General features: G+C 42.2%; 1 protein-coding gene across 9 annotated transcripts in view; it reads left to right on the top strand.

Annotated features, from left to right (window-relative positions):
* Positions 1-5,887: 5,887 nt before the first annotated feature.
* The window catches only part of PIAS2 (protein inhibitor of activated STAT 2), a 28,123-nt gene continuing 14,495 nt past the window's right edge, over positions 5,888-19,515 (top strand). For all 9 annotated transcript variants that reach the window (XR_011679006.1, XR_011679005.1, XR_011679004.1 and 6 more), the window contains exons 1-5: positions 5,888-6,025; positions 14,994-15,468; positions 17,703-17,787; positions 18,440-18,490; positions 18,585-18,675. Coding sequence is in view for 5 of the 9 variants with exons in the window: in XM_071425820.1 (XP_071281921.1) it covers positions 6,002-6,025; positions 14,994-15,468; positions 17,703-17,787; positions 18,440-18,490; positions 18,585-18,675 (726 nt within the window). In the remaining 4 variants the exon portion in view is untranslated. The remainder of the gene's footprint in view (positions 6,026-14,993; positions 15,469-17,702; positions 17,788-18,439; positions 18,491-18,584; positions 18,676-19,515) is intronic.

The raw sequence follows: 19,515 nt of genomic DNA, 5'->3' as shown, positions 1-19,515 counted from the left end.
TATGGTTTTCTCGCACAGTGGGAAGATGAATTGATGGACATATGCACAGTTTTGTGGGAAGGGCTTTTGTTAACCCTCTTCCCAAATCCAACAGCTGCTCAGTTCTTGGACTAGGTTCTCACATCATGCAACACAACCTGGTCTAATGGAAGGTGCCCCTGACCATGGCAGGGGGATGGAAGTGGATGAGTTTTAAGGTCTCTTCCAACCCAAAACATTCTGGGATTCTATACCACACTTGTTTGTCATCGCAGGCCTCCAGCTGGGTGATAATTGGCATTGACTCCATGATTCTCAGAAGGCTGATCAATCACTTTATTATACTGTATTTATTAAGAAACCCATTGCCCTTATAGACAGTCATGATACAGGTGGGCCCAACTGGTCCTTCAGTCAAAACACCATCACCATTGGCCATCAAGAAATCACCCTTTGGTAAACAAATCTCCATAACACATTCCACATGTTCACAACAGCATGTGCAGCAAGTGAAGATAAGAATTGTCTATAATTCTTTTCTCTGATCTTCTCACAGCCTTTCCCAGCACAAGGCCTGGGAAAGTTGTGCATTGCTTTCTGTGGCCAGAGAGCTGCTGCCACATTTGCTTAGCATCAAATCCTCAAAAATATGTTTTTTCCAGACATCCAGATCTTCTTCCAAAAATACTCCTCAGTATAACTGTCAATACTCCATTATGGCTTTGTCCTTTTGGACAAAGCCATAATGGGGTATTTTGGACTGTTCGCATTCTGGAATGTTTCTCCAGCCTTTTTCTAAAACATTCCCAATCTGGTACATGCCAACACAGGCTGCAGTGTGTGTTCACAGCTCAGTAGCTGTGCTGTAAATGTATATACATTCATCCTGTCAAGGATGCAATTTAATACACTTTTTAAATTACTTTTGTCCCATAAATCATGGTGTTTTTTCTAAGTGGGTCAGATTAATGTTTTACTAACTAACTTAGGTCCCCTCCTATTAGAGTGTGTGCTTAATTTTGTGGCCTTAATGTGGTAGTAGAGTGGTAATGCATTTGTTTTTCCATTACCATGGACTTCTTTTTTTATGGCTCTGAAAGAGAAATTCCTGTAATTTAAGTTAGAATTCAAACCATCCCAGGTTTGTAACTGTTGGGAGAATAGCCTGGGTTCAGGGCTGTGCTTGACTGGAGAGTTTTCCACGAGTACTGCTAAAGGGGTAATGCTACCTTAATATGTGATTTCCTATAGTTTTGATGGATAAAGAGAACTCTTCAAATCCTTTGAACAAAAGTTGAGGGTAAGTTTCACAAAAACTGTCCATAGAGGCAAATGCTCACCCACAGTCAGGGAGGCTGTGTTCAAGACTGTGAAATCCAGGCCTATGTCAATAGACATAATTTAATAAAAATAATAATGATCAAGTAAGCAACTTCAAAACAAAATTAAAATATTTTGCTGTTAGTCCTATTACCAAAATATAGGTGTATCATTGTGGTATGTGAGGATGGGTAGGCAACATTAATATTTCATGATCAAAACTGATTAGTATATATATATGCATACTAATACTATATATATTTTATATCTATATATATACAAATACATTAGGTTTCTAATTTGGATTTTCCTAAACTTTAATATATCTATTGTCAATGAAGTTATATATAACTATATTCATCATGTCCCTTTGTTGCCTCTGTCCCAACCTGGAAATGAAACTTGGGATAATTTTAGTAAGGAGGTAGGTAGTATAAAAAAGGATCTTTAATGAAGGCTTTCAGGGGCAGTTATGGAAAGATGTCCACAAAAGCCCACTCCCCCCCAGGGGTGAGTGCATTTTTATAGGTTTTAGGAAAATAGCACAATTGATAAAAAGCACCAATTAGGACAAGTGGTGATACAATTCCCCCCCAGGCCAAGCCCCTTCTCTGCAGTCCCCCCTCCAGCAGTAGCTGTACTTTGCCCATGAAAATGTGTCTTGAAGGGCTGTTCTCAGCCTTGGCTCCCAGGAAAAACCAAGATAGCAGGGAGCCTTGTGCCTCCCGGTGCTTAGGGCTCTGGAATTTGTTTTTTGTCTTTCTGCTTAGGGAAGGGCCATAGAAATGTACTGGAAAATATAGCTACTAGTACAATAAGTGACAAGAGTTACAAATAGGTGTGTGAAGAATGCAGAGAACATATAAAAGAAAAAAAGGCAAAACCCAAACAGCATCACCTTGACAGAAGATTTATGTCCCATCCAAACTCTGTTTTGTCAAACAGCTGCATAGAAAATGCAGATACAATGCAGGCACATAAATTATTTCTTTCCAACAAGCAGACTCAGAGAACCACAGGATAGTTGGGGTTGGAAGGGACTTTGAAGACCATCCAGTTCCAACGCCCTGCCTTGCACAGGGACACCTTCCACTAGCCCAGGTTACTCCAAGCCCTGTCCAACCTGAGTATCCAACTTAGAGTATTTTGTCTTATAGCCAGAGCACACATATATTTTGTTAGCAGCATGATTAAGGCTGTGTTTCAGGCTCTCTGCTTTGACAGCTCTAGACCTCACACAAGAGGGTTGTAGGCACTGACCAGCACTTAAATATTTTTGCCATTCACTTATAAGGTTACCTTAAAAAGTACATGACTGTGGCCTACAAGAGATGATGGAGAAGCTTTAGGCTAACCTCATAAAATTCTTTCCTTTAAACACAGTACACACAAAACAAATCTACTTTCCACCCAGTCACCCCAGCCCTGCCTGCAATTCAGACTCTGTAGTTTATTAGCAGCTGGTTAAGCAGCACAGGAGGGGTTTGATGAGGTATAATGCTGATAAAAGCAATTGTTGCAGTCCTGTGAGCAGCTGTAGAGTGGTTTTGTTTGTTGTTTTGGGCCTTTTTTTTTTTTTTAACTGCAGTGTTTGTGGAAGGCTGGGAGGGTTTGTTTGGATGTTCAGATGTCTTTCTGTAGTTAACACAGCTGTGGGAACAGGCAGTGCTTATACAGACATACTGTGCATAGCACTAGAATACTAGAAAAGGTTGAAACCAGATGGGGCTTTTTCCCCTAACAAGCCTCAATTTAGGGGGCAGGTTGCTTAGCACCTATAGGCTCGTTCCTTACCCTAATTAGAGCCTCCTGGGGAAGACAAAAACCCCAGTGACTAATTCAGTGATTTTTCTGGGAGATAAGAGTGTGCACTAGCTGCCTGGAAGAAGGTCTCCTCCTCCAATGGCTGATGCTGGGCCGAGTTTTAACACTAACACTGAAAACTCAGAAAATGCCCAAGAGAACAGCCTGGGAACTGGTTCCGGAGCTGCAGCAGCAGGTTTAGTGAGAAGGAAGAGGAAGAGAAGAAGAAAGGGGTATCGGAGATGGAGGTCCAAGAAGAAGCAGAAGTTTCAGATCCCGGAAGAATTTCTGACATTTGAGGTAGGTTTCTTAAAAGTTTGGTGGAGAGAGCAATATTGGAAATGTTGAAGTTTAGCAAAGATGACTTGGCAGCTATGGAGTGTAAGCCTGAAGTTGATGTGTTTGTGAGAAGTTGATAAAACTTCTGATAAAACAGCAGGATTTTGAAGAACTAGAAAAAATTTGAGGAGGACCAAAAGTCCTTTTTTTTTTTTAAGGATAGGGCCCCAGAGATGTGTAGTAGAAAGGCTGTGAGGGAAAGATGGAGGAAAACAAGATAGGATTCAGGAACACTTCAGTGAAATATTATGGAAAGCTACTATGTAAACTCTTGTTATCATATGCATGTGAGATAAATAAAAATAGCATTTGCTCTTATCCCTGCAGATTCTGGGGATAAGATGAATGGAATTGTTGAAAGATGTGGTTATGAAGCGAGAGGTGAGTGTACACTAGAAAAGAACTGCCTGGCTCTGATGTGAGCTTGAACACTGATGTCCTTCCCAGTGTGTTTGAAGGAAGGAACACTTGAGGGTTTGTTAAAAGAACAAAAGAAGGCTTTGGTCTGGTCATGCTTTAATGATCTAAGGGAGTCTAACCTACAGCTTACCCCTTTAGTCTGGTATTGAATTGGAGGGGAAAATAAGCATTTGATGGACTTAGGATTTGAACTCATGCAGTGGTGTGGCAGATGGCATGTTTTATTAGCCTGTCGATTCTTGGTTTTGACTAACAGAAGGGGTTTGAAATTAATGAAGTCCTAATGTTTAAATCTTCAGGGAAAGGGGTGTCATAGGACTAAGCACAAAAGCTGTTAGTGCAGAGGACTAGATATCTGTGCCTGTAGTGGAAAACTTCAGCACATTTAAGGGTTTATCTTGGACTAAATAGTAAATAAAAAGGAAAGCCTGTCTCAGCAAGCTGTTGCAAACTTACAACAAATTATGTTAGTTCTTGAGTTCCTTGGTGTCCAGGTCTTACAGCAGCATTAAGTGCTCATAGGTAGTGTGTATGGCAGGGATCAGGATCCTGTAGAAAAGGTCGGCTGTTTGTTCCCAAAATTACCTGCCAGCACCCCTCCTCACAGAGCCTGCTGCTGACATGGCCTGTCCCTTGGCCCGTAAGTTACTGTTGTAGTTGCTGCCCTGGATGTGTCAGTTGTACAAAACTAGCTGCCTTTTGGTTAATACAAGCAAATATGTTTTGCATTTCAGGCCTCTTCTCTTTTCCAGAGTCTCTATCTTCTTGTTTGGGTTGTGCTGGCTGCTTGCCTGTTTGTTGGCTGAGTCTTTCCTATTTTTTATTGCAATAAATTGGTTGTTTGGTTTTACAGCCAAGTTGCTGATGAAACTGAATATTGTGAGTAGGTAATTATTGTGACTAGGTAATGATCTCTGGCTGCTTTTGAAAACAATATTCTCGGCTGCACCTCGATGTTTATTTTTCTGTAAATGTCTCAACATTTACATTCCTTACAGCAGGAAACCCATTATCCAGTTTTTGAAGCTTACTGCTGGTGACATTTTCCCTTCATTTTTTATTACTAAAACGTGCTGCATCATCATTATAACACAAATTATGAGTGCTCTTGATTGGGTGGATAAACTGGGCTGTAAAATCACAGGCTTTCTATTTAATCCACTTCAATTGCAAACTGGAATATGTTCTATTTATTTTATTCTATGACTTGCTGGTTTGGTTGGTTTTTCTTTTTGTTTGTTTGGTTTTTAATAGAACAACTTAGTTAAAGAGTGGAGTGTTAATTCTGGAGGGCAAGAAACATGGCAGGTGTGTCCAGCTCCTCAGTACAGGAAAGACAAGGAGCTAATGCAGAACCTCCAGTGGAGGGCACAAGGATTATGAGGGGTCTGGAGCATCCCTTGTGATGAGAGATGACAAGACCTGGGCGTGATTAGCCTAGAGGAGACTGAGAGGGGATCTCATTAATGCAGATAAACATCTCAAAGGCAGGTGTCCAGAGAATGGTGTTGGACTCTTTCAGTGGTGTCCAGCGATCGAATGAGGAGCAATGGCCACAACTGAAATACAGGAAGTTTCACTTCAGCATGAGGAAGAACTTCTCTATGTTGAAGGTGGCATAGCTCTGGTAGAGGAGTTCCAGTGAGGTCGGGGACCGTCCCTCTGTGAGACATTTCACGCCCACCTGGAGTTCTTATGCTATTTGCTCTGTGTGACCCTGCCTTCTCAGGGGGTTGGTCTAGGTAATCTCGAGAGATCATCTTTATTCTGTGTCTCCTCCGGGATCATTTCCAGGGCCACTTGAATTCTTCACACTCTGGAGCTGCTGCAGGACTACCGTGTAATTGGAGCCGGTACCTACCGGACTGTGTGTATGCAGCTGGACTAGTGTTCCCTCTCAGTTCCCAGTCTGTACGACTGCAGTTTCCCCTCAGGATTCCCGGTGTGTTTGTACCCCTCTAGCCCAGTTTCCCCTCAGGGTTCCCGGTGTGTCTGTACCCCTCTAGCCCAGTTTCCCCTCAGGTCCCCCCGCCCCTGCCTGCCGCCCTTCCCGCCGGACCGCCCTCCCCGTCACGTGCCGGGAGCGCGCTCCGGGTGCACGATGATGGTGGCGGCGGCGCCCGGCGGCGGCGGGTAGAAAATGGCGGATTTCGAGGAGCTCCGGGTGAGGAGGAAGGAGGGAGAGAGGTGGCTGCGGGGGCAAGATGTCGGTGCTGAGGGGCCCGCGCCATCCCCGGAGTGAGAGGGAGGGAGGGATGGAAGGAGCGGGCCCGCCCCGACTTCCCGGGGGTCGGCGGGGTCTGCCTGGGGAGACCCTCCCTGTCAGTGCCCAGTTCCCCGTCAGTGCCCGGTTCCCCATCCCCGCCGCGCGGGTTGTGCTGCTGCTGCCGCCGGGGAGGTTCTTCTTGCTCCTCCCGACATTTTAAAAGCCATCTCGGCGCTGCCGAGCGGCCCCAGGGCTCGAACGGCTCCTGCTGGGCCCCGCGCTCCGTGCGGCTGAAGGGAGGGCGGTGAATAACCACCGGGCTGTTAAAAATGCTGATAGTTGTGGAATCTCTGGAAATCCGTGGACCGCTTTCCATCCGGGAAAGCTCTGCTTGCCCAGCGTGAAACCCAGAGCTGCTTTTCAGACTTGTTTTATCTTCGGTTCATTATCTTTCATATTGTCGTGGTGGGGTCTCTGTAGCAGATTAGTCGGTGTGGGTGTGTGCGTGCGTGTCCTTTCATTCTGTTAAGGTGTGTACACAAAGAGCTGACTGCATAGTTGGTGCTTTTCCTCCTGTTTCCTGAACAATCCGCTGTTACCTTTGTGCGGAAGGAGGAGGTTGTCTTTCAGCGGCGTCCACAACTGCAGAAGTGGAATTCTTCGTGGGAATTCTGCGTGCAGGCCGCTCCCCCCACCTGGACTTTGTTACAGGAGGAATAAAAGCCATTTAAATAGGACCCCCTGTGAGCTGGGCTTTAGTGGAGAGGAAGAGCTGGTGTTGGTGAGACCAGTGTGAAATGTGCTGCAGCCGCCAGAGAATTTCCCTGCTGAGGCTTCTTCCAGCACTAACATTGGTAGTGCAACTGAGGAGCTCTCTCATGAAAATATAGTGGAAAGAACTGAGTTTCTTTGTCTGAGGACAGCAGTGCTCTGTCTCAGTTTTAGGTTTAGGAATTGCTTGCTTATTTTTTTGTACGTCAGCCTTGTGGTTTTGGGTTTTTTTCCCCCCACCTTTAAATGTATTTGTGTTTACAGATTTTCTTGCTGGGTGTCCTTACCCATTCTCACCCTCATTCCAAGGTGTCTCAAAGGGTTTGGCTGAAGCCCCAGTGCAAACTTCGCGCCAGTAGTGACTCTTCTTTTATCTCTTCCTCTTCAGTCTTGAGGTGGAGTTATGATCTGTCTCTCCCAAAGCACTGGAATCACTTATCTAGATATCCATAAGTATTGATAGTCTCCCTCAGGGCATTAGGTTCCTGAATACCTTTAAAATTGACAGGAAACTTGAGGTGCATAGATAGATGTAATGCAGGAAGTATGGAGGGAAAAGGGAACTGTGTTTCAGACTGACTGCAGAGCTGCCCTTTCATCACTTAAGAGATGCCACTAGTTTAAAAAAATAAATTCTGAAGACATATCTTTTGATATTCCCATTCATCTTATTTGTAAACTGGAGTGCTTGTGAGATGAATCTGTTAGCCTGGAGCTTCTCTAAATGTTCAATATTGGTGTGATAATAATTCATGGCCTGTTGTGGGAAAGCTCTAGGTAATTTTTGGAAGAGAATGTTATTGTCTGCCTCATGTCTGCCAGGCCATGGCGGATTTTTTCCTTTTTTCTTTTTGCATTTGAGGATGCATTTGAATGTGTCTGCTTGAATATTTGGTTTTGAGGCTTAAATTTTTTTCAGATAACCAAATATTCCTGCTTTTGACCAAAGATGAGAGAGATTCCCCTACTCCCAGTAGATTTTGTGAATTGACCTCTAGGTGTGATCTGAAATGGCTGCTTTATAGATTAACTTACTGAATGTTTTTATGGCAGTATTGTTTGCTGCTCTCTTGTTGATTGCAGTTTCCTGTAGTATATAATCTCTACCTGCTTTATAAAAGGCCACTTGGGCCATTTTGAGAATGGAATTTATTTTAGTAATTGGTTAAGGACTGTGTAAAGGCAGGAGATCAGAGTTCTCTCTTAAACCCTGTTTCTTGAGGGAAACAAGCAGGCACAGCTGGGTTGGTATGGGGTTTTTTTGTGGTTTTTTGTCTGTTTGTTTGGGGGTTTTTTGGTTTTGTTTTTTTTTTTTTGTTGTTGTTGGTTTTTTTGTTTTTTTGTTTTTTTTTTTTGTTGTTTTTTTTTTATGGGCAAAGGAGCATTCTAATATTTGTTAGGACTATTCCTGGTATCCTCTGTATCTTCACAGAAAAAGTTCTGTGGAGTTGGGACCCAAGGGTTATAACTGAGAGGCTGTAGTGAAAGAAACCAGACTTCAAGAAACCTGCTTGAAGTTACATTGGGCCTTTTGAAAATCTTCGGTTTTGTTAAAGGATTTGCTACTTTTCAAGATACTGCTGAAAATGTCTGGTCTGAGGCTTACCCTTCCAGACCATATGATTAAGCTTTTATTAGCAAGGAGTGTTTATTGATTTCTGTAGATTACTGGATTCTGGAGTCTTAGGGAGTGGCTGAGAAGATGAGGAGAGCACAACAGTGTCTAGTTGTAGTTAGTTTTGAGATACCATTTCCAGAGCTGCTGTTCACAGATGTGTTTTTAAACCTGGCTCATACCTTTCTCCATAATCCCCTCTCCAGAGCAGCCCAGTAAATGATGAAGGAATTACTCAGGCACAGGCGGATGTGGAACAGAATCATCACCCTGGTGTGGAGGCCAGAGATGACGAGTAAGACACATTTTTGAATAGAATTGGCCCAGAAGTGGGGAACTACAGCTCCTTCTGAGAGCCATCTGTGAGGCAACAATTCCAGCTCCCAGCAGATTCTGAACTCACCAGGATTTAGCTTGAAGCTTGTTGAATTTCAGCATAATACTGCAGATAAGAGGATCAGTTACATATTATTTAGTATTCTTGGGTCCCCTGTGTTTCTGCTGCCGTCCTGACTCTAAAATTGAAACAAAAAATGTGGAGTGCATGCAGTCTTTGAAACAGATCTCTAGTTTAGGTGGCAGTATCAGTCTCACAGTTTGTGTTTAGTCACGTTTTGAAGTAATTTGTTAGTGTCATCTCTGTGGGACAAAAAAGAAGGCTCTTTATAGGCAAATGGCTCTGCCTGTGCCAAAACTACTCTGTGACACTTGTGATCAGTTTCATAGCCATTGTGGAAAAGAACTCATTTGGTTGAGAAGAGATAGAAGCGTGCTAATATATCCTTTCTGGCAGGAGAGATTGCACAAAATTTACTGGAAAATCATGTTTATAAATGCTGGAAGCAGGTCCCACTTTTACTTTTTGTACTTGCACACTCAGTACTGAAGACACGCGATGCAAATGGGAGGAGAAATGTTGTTTGGATACCATATTAAAATACAGAAGCTGAAGTCTCATACATTGGATCTCTTGTTCATGCCAGACTTGGTGTCTTTCCACTTCACTTGCTTTATTTTTCCAGTCTGGAAGAACGCTGTAAGTGACCGCCTCGCATTTACCAGGTGAAGCAGTTCTTAGTGTTAAATTGCTAACAAGAAAATGCTGAGAGCTGTTTTCATGTGTCCCCCTCAAGGTCACTGACAAACACTGTTTTATTTTATCTGTGTTAAATATAATTTTATTGTCTATGCCGACCAGTTTATGTTTTTGATGTAGAAATCAAATTCCACATCATGATTTCAGTTAAACTTAAGATGGTGAACAGAATGGATGTGAGAAGTTGCTGTTGGTGCTGTCATGATTCTTAGGCTGCAGTTGAGTGTATTAAAAAACATAAATGCGGATAAAATAGTCCTAATAGCCTATGATAATTGGGTCAGAATTTCGTATCTGCACAAAATTCTTGTGTGCTCCATAGATTCACAGTCACTATTCTAGATCATTAAGGTTTGTTGAGACACCTTAAAAGTTTGTTTATGTAAAATCATTAACAATTAACTGATTGTGCTGGATACAGTGCTGGGGAAAGGAAGGAGATAATGAGTTTTTGGGTACTGTAAAAAAGAAGCTGCAATGAAATGGCCAAGCTTTGTTTTGAATGTCTTAAATATTTGTGTTTGTTTAACTTAGGATTTTTGCTGTTATTGAGTGCATGCAACTTTGGAGCTAATTCCTAATTAAGGAGACAGGCTAGAGTCTGTGCAGAGGAAAATCTCCGTAATACTGTGGATCTGGTGGTTATGATTTGCATTGACTCTGGTTTCCTTTAGAGCTGCTTTTGCTGTCCTGTACTACTGACACAGATTTCAATAATGGCATCTTTGTTTTTTTCCCTGTGACTTGCATTTCTTTAGCTATGGTTTTATCAGTTTGGGAAAACATTTCCACTCAGCAAAGAGGTCTTCAGCTGCCCCAGGACACGGGTTGTTTTTCCTCACCATCATTACCCATTTCTAGCCTGCTGTATGTCAGCATGGACGCAAATCTACTGCAAAAGATGTCACAGATGTACTGCTCTACTGAATGTCCGTGAAAGGGCTTAAAGTCAGGAGAGAGGATTTGTGGTACCTGTCCTTGGTGTGTCTGTTCTGTACAGAGCATTCAGACACTTTGGGGATTATCTGGAAGGCAATGGGGCTGAAGCAAAGCTCTTAGGGGCAAGCTGACCAGCACTTCCGAGTAGGATGGATTGCTTCTGGAGTGCAGGTGTCCAGCTGGCAGCTCCAGCAGAACTTGCCTTAAAGCCACAGTTGTTGCTGCTCATTGTAGGGCATGTATCAAGAATTAAACAAATTAAACAGGCATTTTCAGTTACCTTGCACTGATCTCTCTCTCTATACATATATATATATAAAAAGAGATGTAGAGTGACTGTTAATATTGTGGGGGAGTGTGGAGAATCACACAGGTCTTGTTTGGAGAGATGTTTGATCCCTTACTTAGCTTTGAAACACGCCTGCCCCTTAATTTCAATGGCATGTCAGCATTTCCTGGGCTCCTTAACATCATCCTCCCAGGGAAATTAATGCCATTCCAGATACACCTACGGCTTAATGCTTTAGAACAGTGTTTCTGCTGATGAATCATGGTTGCTAAAGTTTAAATGTAAGAAACAAAAAAAAAACCTATGAAGCTTCTTATAACCTTCAAGTACGAATTTCAGGGAGAAAAATATTTCTGGAATATAAAAGTGCTTGAATTATCCTGTCTGATTTCCTTAGAGTTCTGTCAAACTACTTTGTGTTCATGGAGTAATGTTAAAACTAAAATGGCTTCGGTTTTCTGTTAAAAAAGCTTTTTTTATTGGGCTGTGCAGCTGTAAAGAACTTCTCTTAAGAGAAAATGTCATCTACATGACACAACTTGAATGTCTGATTGTAATTGAGTGATGTGAAAAGCATATTAATAACGAGTCTGCAGTCTTCTGCAATATGCTGGAAAACCAAAAGAAAGTAACTTGATAAGGGTTTGTTGGAAGCAGTGTCTGCCTTGCACCATGATTCTATAAATGTTCTCAGACATACATCCCTATAAAAGTTTGTTGATGATAATGAATGTCCACTCTATATTTGTAAATGGAATAGGAAGATAAGTACAGAATCATAGGTTTGGGTTGGATGGGACCTTAAAGCTTCACTCCTATGGGCAGGGACACCTTCCACTGTCCCAGGCTCCAACCTGGGCAACCCATCCAACCCATCCAGCCTGTCCTGGGACACTGCCAGGGATCCAGGGGCAGCCCCAGCTGCTCTGGGCACCCTGGGCCAGGGCCTGCCCACCCTCCCAGCCAGCAATTCCTAATTGCCAAGAGCCCAAAATCTGTGCCTGCCCTCTGGCAGTGGGAGCCATTGCCTGGCTGCTGTCCCTGCAGGCCTTGTCCCCAGTCCCTGGGCAGCTCTGCTGGAGCCCCTGGCAGGTGTGTTTTCATATACGTGTTTGTTGTTGCCTTAGAGGGAAGTGTTGTAAAAGCTATTGCTTAGATACTCCTGTAAACTTCAGTTTTTGCAAGTCTTCTTTCTAAAGCTTGTCTAAGATTTTTACACTGGTGGACAAAGCAGTATATATTTTTCATACTTGAAAGCATTTTTAATGTGGGCGTTAATTTAAAATTTTGATGACTATGGTATTGAAGCCAGGCTATGTCTTCTAGTAAAATGAAATCCATCTTGTAACAAAGTGCTAGTTTGTGAAATTTTTTTGTATGAAATGTTAGCTGTGTTGAGGCGTGACTGACTGCACATTTCACCTTGATTAACTTGCAGGAATGCACAGAAGGCAGCAGGCAGGGTAGTAGACAGTATTTTGCAATACATAATCTCTGTGTAAAGGATTATTTTACTCATTTGCATTGTGATTATGGAATCCAGCGTCATGCTTACTGCCTGCATCTGAAATAAAGGAGCTGGCGTTGCTATCAAGCTTATGCAGTTATCTACAAAAGCATGCAACATGAAGTTTTCTGTAAATTCATTAATACTAGTATTATCTTTTAACACAGTTTCTCTTTTATGTCATAACTATAAAGCTGTTACAGTATTTCAAACCATTTTTTATGAACGTTGGAACACTTTCTTTTCATCACTCTGACTGAGTGCAAGAAAAGTAGAACGGGAATGCCGGGTGGAAACTAACATTCTCCATCTTGTATTGTTTTGTTGTTGAGGGAAGTTGCTGGGATGAAATGAAGGTAACATCTGCTGCTGGTCTCTTCAAAAGTTTGGGTGAGCCAAAAAGTGACTCCATGACTTTTTGCTGGGTGCTGTGTCCATGGTGCATTTATAGACGGGGTGTTGGGGGAATACCTGTGTGAAGGCCACTGTGTTATCTCTGCTCAGAACTCTATATCTCTATCAGCTTCTTGATAGAAGAGTCACTGGATCCAAATGGGCTGTCTGGAAATGTTGAAAATCAGGGGCTGAAGTGCAATAACCTTGTCTCATCAATGATGAGGAACGGGTGTGCCAGATGAGGTTTCTGCCATAGTGTTTTAAATGGTCATTTTGATTTGCATAAATAATGTGGACCTTGAGAAGGCAGGTCCTGGCTATTTCTCCTGCTGTATTTTAATGGCACAAGAAATAGCCACTGACTTGGACTTGGGACTGCACATACCCAGACTTGGGTTAGCGTGTGCCCAGGTGGACAAGGTACCCATGGTGTCCCAGCCAGGCTGTGACACAGCCCCAGGGCAGGGCCTGTCCCTGTGCCGGCCCTGCTGAGGCACCTCCAGCGCTGGGGACAGCTCTGGGCCCTCAGGACAAGAGAGACCCTGAGGGGCTGGAGCGTGTGCAGGGCAGGGAACGGAGCTGGGAAGGGGCTGGAGCCCCAGGAGAGGCTGAGGGAGCTGGAGGAACTTGGGCTGTGCTTCATATAACAAGGGATGGGACAAGATGAAAGGGCCTCAAGTTTTTCTAGGGGAGGTCTAGATTTGATAATGGGAAAAATTTCTTGACCAAAGCTGTTGTCCCGCCCTGCACAAGTTGCCCAGGGCAGTGGGGGAGTCCCCATCTTGGAAAGATTTAAAAGCAATGTGGAAGTGGCATTTAGGGACGTGTGTTAGGGGTGGCCCTGGCAGTGCTGGAGCAATGGTTGTTCTTCATTATCTTGGAGGTCTTTTCCAACCTAAATGATTTTCTGATTTTAAGTTCAGTTTTCATCTGACACAATTCACTGGTCTTACTGCGAAAAGAATTTTCACAATATTAAAAAGAGAATAGGGAACAGGCCAGGGACACAGGGAGGATTTTGACTTTATTGGTGGCTGACTCAGTGTTTGGGCAAAAATTGTGTTAAAACTTCAGCTGCAATCAGATCTGTCAGAACATGAGTATTAACTCTGTGTAGAGTTGGAAGGACTTGGAAGGTAAAGGCAAAACACTGTTTTGAGTTGTGTCTCTTTTGAAATCAACGCCCAAAGTTTTAGTAAGAGTCCAGATGCACTTCTGAACTGTTTTTAAAAATACATGTGATCCCAGATGTCTGCTGTTTCCTACCTTCTGTTAGCACCTTCATCTCCAGTGCTTGAGTCTGGAGTTGTCATGGTGCAGCAACACAGATTGGGGGCAGGTGTTCTTTCACCTTTAAAAACTTCATCTCCTTGCTAGGATGAAAGGGTCCCTAAGAAATAGGAAGGAAGTTGGTTAGAAGTGTTCTGGACAACTTTATACCTCTGAAATGGAGGTATAAACTGCTCACAAAAATGAGAGCTGATGCATCTGTGCAAAGTTAATTGTTAGTAGCAGTGGAGCACAAGATTGTTTCCTTTTGTATAGTGGGCTTTTTTTCTAATTTCTATTTTCACAAACCGTAGGATTCTGAGGATTGAACTGTGAAGTTAAAAAAATTAGTCTTCCAAAACTAACCCTGGTAACCAAGTAAATAGTATTATTTGTTTTGAAGATACCTTTGTGACGCTTGATGCCAGAATGTGATCTGAAAAGGAGAGGGAGTCCTTTGTGACATTTGAAGAATCAGTTATGTTGTTTGTGTGTTATACTGTATGCCACAGTATGCAATACATAATGTAGCTTTTAAGAACTGTCCTCCTTGCTGTGCATATCTTTCAGCAATGAAATCTGATACGCCTATCTCTCTTTAGGCTTGCTTTAACAGTGTCCAAAATAAAGGGAGTTTCAAAATAAACAGTTCAGAAATTAAGAAATAAAATAATGAAGTGCTTAAAATGTGTTTGAAAACAGGTGATAATACTGATTCACTTGATTTTTTGTTCGGTATTTTGCTCCACAAAGTGAGACAGATTCTTTGTGGTACAGCTTGTGCTGTGAATTTAAGATTTTGTTGTTACTATTGTTTGAGTGTGGAAACAAATCTTTCATGGGCAAGCTCAACCTGCATCCTGGACGCTTTGTTTCTTCATTTTAAACTAACTGTACTTTTGTGTTCTGTGAAGGTGTGGGCAGTACCCATAACTAAGTAACAAGCTGTCAGATTGAGTGATGAAAGATGCCACACCATGGCCTTGAAAAGGCCTCCTTGGGGTGCTGTGGGATTACCTGTGCTTTCCTCTCTTTCCTTTTTAGAATATGGTATCAAGTTTTCGTGTTTCTGAACTGCAAGTGCTGCTGGGATTTGCTGGACGTAATAAAAGTGGTCGCAAACATGACCTCCTGATGAGGGCACTGCACTTACTGAAGAGCGGCTGCAGCCCAGCAGTTCAGATCAAAATCCGGGAACTCTATAGGCGCCGGTATCCAAGGACGATTGAGGGGCTGTCCGATTTGTCGGCTATAAAACCTGCAGCGTTCAGCTTGGACAGCAGCTCCTCTCCAGTCGAGCCTGACTTGGCTGTCGCAGGCATTCACCCTCTCCCTTCCACTTCAGTCACGCCTCAGTCTCCATCCTCGCCTGTCAGTTCCGTGCTCCTCCAAGACACTAAGCCCCACTTTGAGATGCAGCAGCCATCCCCTCCGATTCCACCTGTTCATCCTGATGTTCAGCTGAAAAGCTTGCCTTTCTACGATGTGCTCGACGTGCTCATTAAACCCACGAGCCTGGGTAAGTGTTTAATACCTCTGCGGCTTGCTTAATTCATTAAATAAGCTTTGCTTCTGACAATACTGAGCCCAGATTTCAGTGGGTTTTTGCAGCTGGGACAAATGGAAACTCCTTCTATATATTTTACCTTTTCCTTTTCTTTACCATTTTTCCAAAAGTGCAAAACCGCACTTCAGAAAATAGTTTTCTGTTATAAAAGTAACATGATTAAAGTCTTCTTTCTTTTGAATATTAAAGAGAAGATCGGGTTTATTCAGTTGGAAGGTACCTACTATGATCATCCAACTGCCTGACCGAAAGTTACAGAATAATAGTTAAGGGCATTGTCCAAATTCCTCTAAAACACTGACAGCTTACAGCATTGACTGCTTTTCCTTGAGCCTTGTTCTGGTGTTTGGCCACCCTCTTGGTAATAAAATGTTTCCTAATACCTAGTCTGCACCCCCATTTTCTGGCTGAAAGATTTGGACCTGAAGTTTCTGCTTAGTGCAAATGAGGAACAATTTTGTCAGGAGTAATAGAAAAAGGATTTCAGGGTCAATAATTTACAAGCTGCAACAGGGTAAAGAGAATGAGTTCATTGGTTTGCTACTTTACCCTTATCTCACAGTAATTCTGCAGGCTCTGAGATCTGGCACTGAAATTGACACTTGGTGCTGCAATGTTCAGTGTTGTGCTCAAAGTAGTAAAGTTTCTCAGCCTGAAAGTAATATGGAGTGGACAATGTCTTCCAAATAACCTGAAATCAGCTTTATCTTCCCCAAGTGCCTCAGTCTTGAACATTTTGAATTATTTGGAGCTACATCTTCTGTCTTGAAATTCAGTCTGGCTTACTTTACATGTCAAAAAATGTTCCCTAACTATTTAGTAACATGTTTATAAAATAAGTTTGCATCCTCTTAAGCAATTTCATTTTTTAACTGATCACAAAGTCTTTTAGGCTGTGACTTGTAACTCAGTGAGGGATGAACTGATCATCTGCCATTCTGCAGTACCTAAAGCAGAAAACTTTATCAACAAACAGTAATTACAGTGCCTATTGTCACTTCTCTTTGTGCACAGTGACACTAATTTTCCTTGTGCATTTGAGAGTTAAGTCTTTAAATAACAGCTAAGTCAGAGAACTAGGAGTAGAGTCCACCTCACTGCTTCATGCTTGAGAAGGGATGAGTGTGGTATTCCTTTGCACTAATATGAGAGCCCAAGTGTAAGTGTGGGGTTTAGTTTTAACCCACACCAAATTAAATAACAAAATACTTCTGCTGTCTTTTTTACATGTGCTCAAATACTGTTCTTAAATACCCAATGTGCTCTGTGATGTGTGTGTGCATACATGCACACTGTATCTGTTTGGAATTGCTCAAGGAAATTGGTGTGTGTTTGCTCCACCTGGGTTCCTTTCAATGTTTGCCTTCTTTTTGTGTGGCTTTTTTCTGGGTAGAGAAACAATCTCCCCTGAATGTCGCAGTGCACAAGACAGTCCAGCTCTTCCAAATTTGATTGGTTTAGTTGTGCTGTTTTTTCATTTGTCCTCCCTGCTGCTTATTTTAAATTGGACATGCCTAATCTGCCTTTATTTCAGGTCAAAATTTTTAACTTCTCTTCAATTTTAAAGGAAGTAGGAAAGTGACATGTGCCTACTGTGGACTTTAAATATGAAAATACTGTCAATTCCTATCACTGACAGACAAGTTGTATTCATAGATACAATGTGAACATCATATTTCTTTATTTTTTTGTCAGATGCCACTAAATGGTAACTCCAGACATGAAGTCTAGCTGGCTTCTCTGGCTTGAGGGGTTGTGGTCCCTCCCTTCTTCCCCCAAGACTTTGTTACCTGTAGCTGTTTGTGAATTTTCCAGCTGTCCATTAATAACTTCTGCTGCACATGTTTTTCCTGTGTTTCCTTACAGTAGTTGTTGGCATCTCTATGGATTTCCTTTTGTCAGGTATCCAATGAAATATTTTGTTGTGTATTTGTTTGAACCTTCCTCCTTTGGGAGAAAGGATTGTAACACAGTTTGCCAAGCTGCTTTAGTACTGAAGTGTAATGTGATATTAAACCATCTGAATGTAGTTTAATGAAAGATTTGTTCCATTGCATTTTTTTTAACAGTTACATGCAGTTCAACCACCATTCGGGTGACTTAATGCCTTGTTCCAGATCCTGTTTTAATCAACAGCTTTAATCACCATGGTTCAACCTCTTTTGTGTCTTTTTTTCTTCTTCTAGTACAGAGCAGTATTCAGAGGTTCCAGGAGAAGTTTTTTATCTTTGCTTTAACACCACAGCAGGTCAGAGAAATCTGTATTTCCAGGTAAGAAATAAGAGTGTGGTATAGTGTAGGTAAATCTCTACAAAATTTCAGGACAAAGTGTGAGGCTTTGGTTCACCATATGCATCACTTATTCTGCAGATGCAGAGTGATAATCCTCACTGAAGTTACTCTTGAGTTTATATCTGTTCTGTTTCCTTCAGGAACAACTGTGCACAGAATTTGTGTGCATTTTGTGAAAATTGTACCCTGTTAAAGAATTAACAATTACTTAGTTCCGAGTAATTGTCACTGTTGAGAGAGGTGGGAAGCTTCCCTACATTTCTCGTGGCTGTAGGAATGGAAGCCTGCTTTTCTGTTTTTTTCCCAGGGTTGATGTTGTAAAATTATGAAAAATCATGGGTGCTTTTTCATCCCTGGCAGCATCCTACTTGATTGTTGCTATGATCTTTTGATGGAGGATGCTGATCCTGAAGTTCTGTGTAAATTGGGAGTAGTTAAACAGAAATATCAGTTGTAAGGTGCTCATAGCTCAATAAAACAGAAACAAGAGCAAAATTTAATGATGCTGGGGCAGTTGTGTCAGTTGTTTCTCTGTATGGCTGCAATATGAGTGAGTACTAAGTGGGTACAATATGTGCAATATGAGTGGGTACTAAGTGGGTACTTCTCTTTTTCTTTCTCTTTGTCACAGGGACTTTCTGCCTGGAGGCAGGAGAGATTATACAGTCCAAGTTCAGCTCAGGTACGTTTTGTGCTGTGTTCTCTGAAAACCTAATTGGCTGATGGATATTTCTGGGGACACTTGAAAATAATGCTCTCTCTTTCTATGGATACAGGCTATGCCTAGCAGAGACAAGCTGCCCTCAAGAGGATAATTATCCTAATAGTTTGTGCATTAAAGTAAATGGGAAGCTGTTCCCATTGCCAGTAAGTATGTATGTATGTATTTGTGGCTTCTTGGTAACTTGTGGAGTGTGTATGTGTTTTTCTGTAGTGTTAGCTTGCCAAAACAGTCAAGCTATTTGTTATCACTCAGATTTCTCTAATGTTAGGAATGGAGTTTGTACATTTGCTGTGTCTGATGGCCATTACTGCTGTTAATCATATTACAGCTGCTGCACGGACTAAATGTGACTAAGCCCCCTACAGCATACCTCGTCTTTTGCTGTTAATGTAACTAAATAATTCAAAAACAATCTGGTGTCTGCATGGAGAATCCTTCTCACAGGTGCTTATACTCAGTTTATTTGAGAGTGGTAGCCCTTGCTGTGTGGGCTGCCTGTATTTGTGAGAGGCTTGAGTTCCTTCTTGTTCTGAGGCAATGGCATCAGCCTCTTGTGCGCCACTTGTGCACTGCTCTGCGTCTGTCTGCTTACAGCACAGTTTATTATGGGGATGAAGAAGAGACACGTTTTAGGGTTCCTAGTACATTGCTGATACTGTATCAGAGCACTGTTGGCAGTCACACTTCAGGAGTGTCTGATGTTGCAGAAATTAGTACATAGTCACCATAGGGTCATCTGGAGCCTTGGGTATGGACAGAAAGGGAAAAGCTCTCTCATTCTCAAAACATTTCTGGAATGGGTTTCTCTCTTTCTTCTTTCAATAGAACAGAGAGAAACTCTTGCACAACCCATTCAGAAATACTTCTTGAGGCTATAAAGTGTGGTAAAAGTCATGGAACAGAGGGTTTTTTCAGTAGGTTTGGAAAGTGGGTTTTTTCAGTGGGTTTGGAAAAATATCATGTGGAGAGAGAAGGTGTGAAAC

The sequence above is a fragment of the Agelaius tricolor genome, unplaced genomic scaffold, assembly GCF_023055355.1.
Source record: "Agelaius tricolor isolate 1412-34295 unplaced genomic scaffold, bAgeTri1.0.p SCAF_4, whole genome shotgun sequence".
Classification (NCBI taxonomy): Eukaryota; Metazoa; Chordata; class Aves; order Passeriformes; family Icteridae; genus Agelaius; species Agelaius tricolor.
This window is presented reverse-complemented; position numbering and strand designations above follow the sequence as displayed.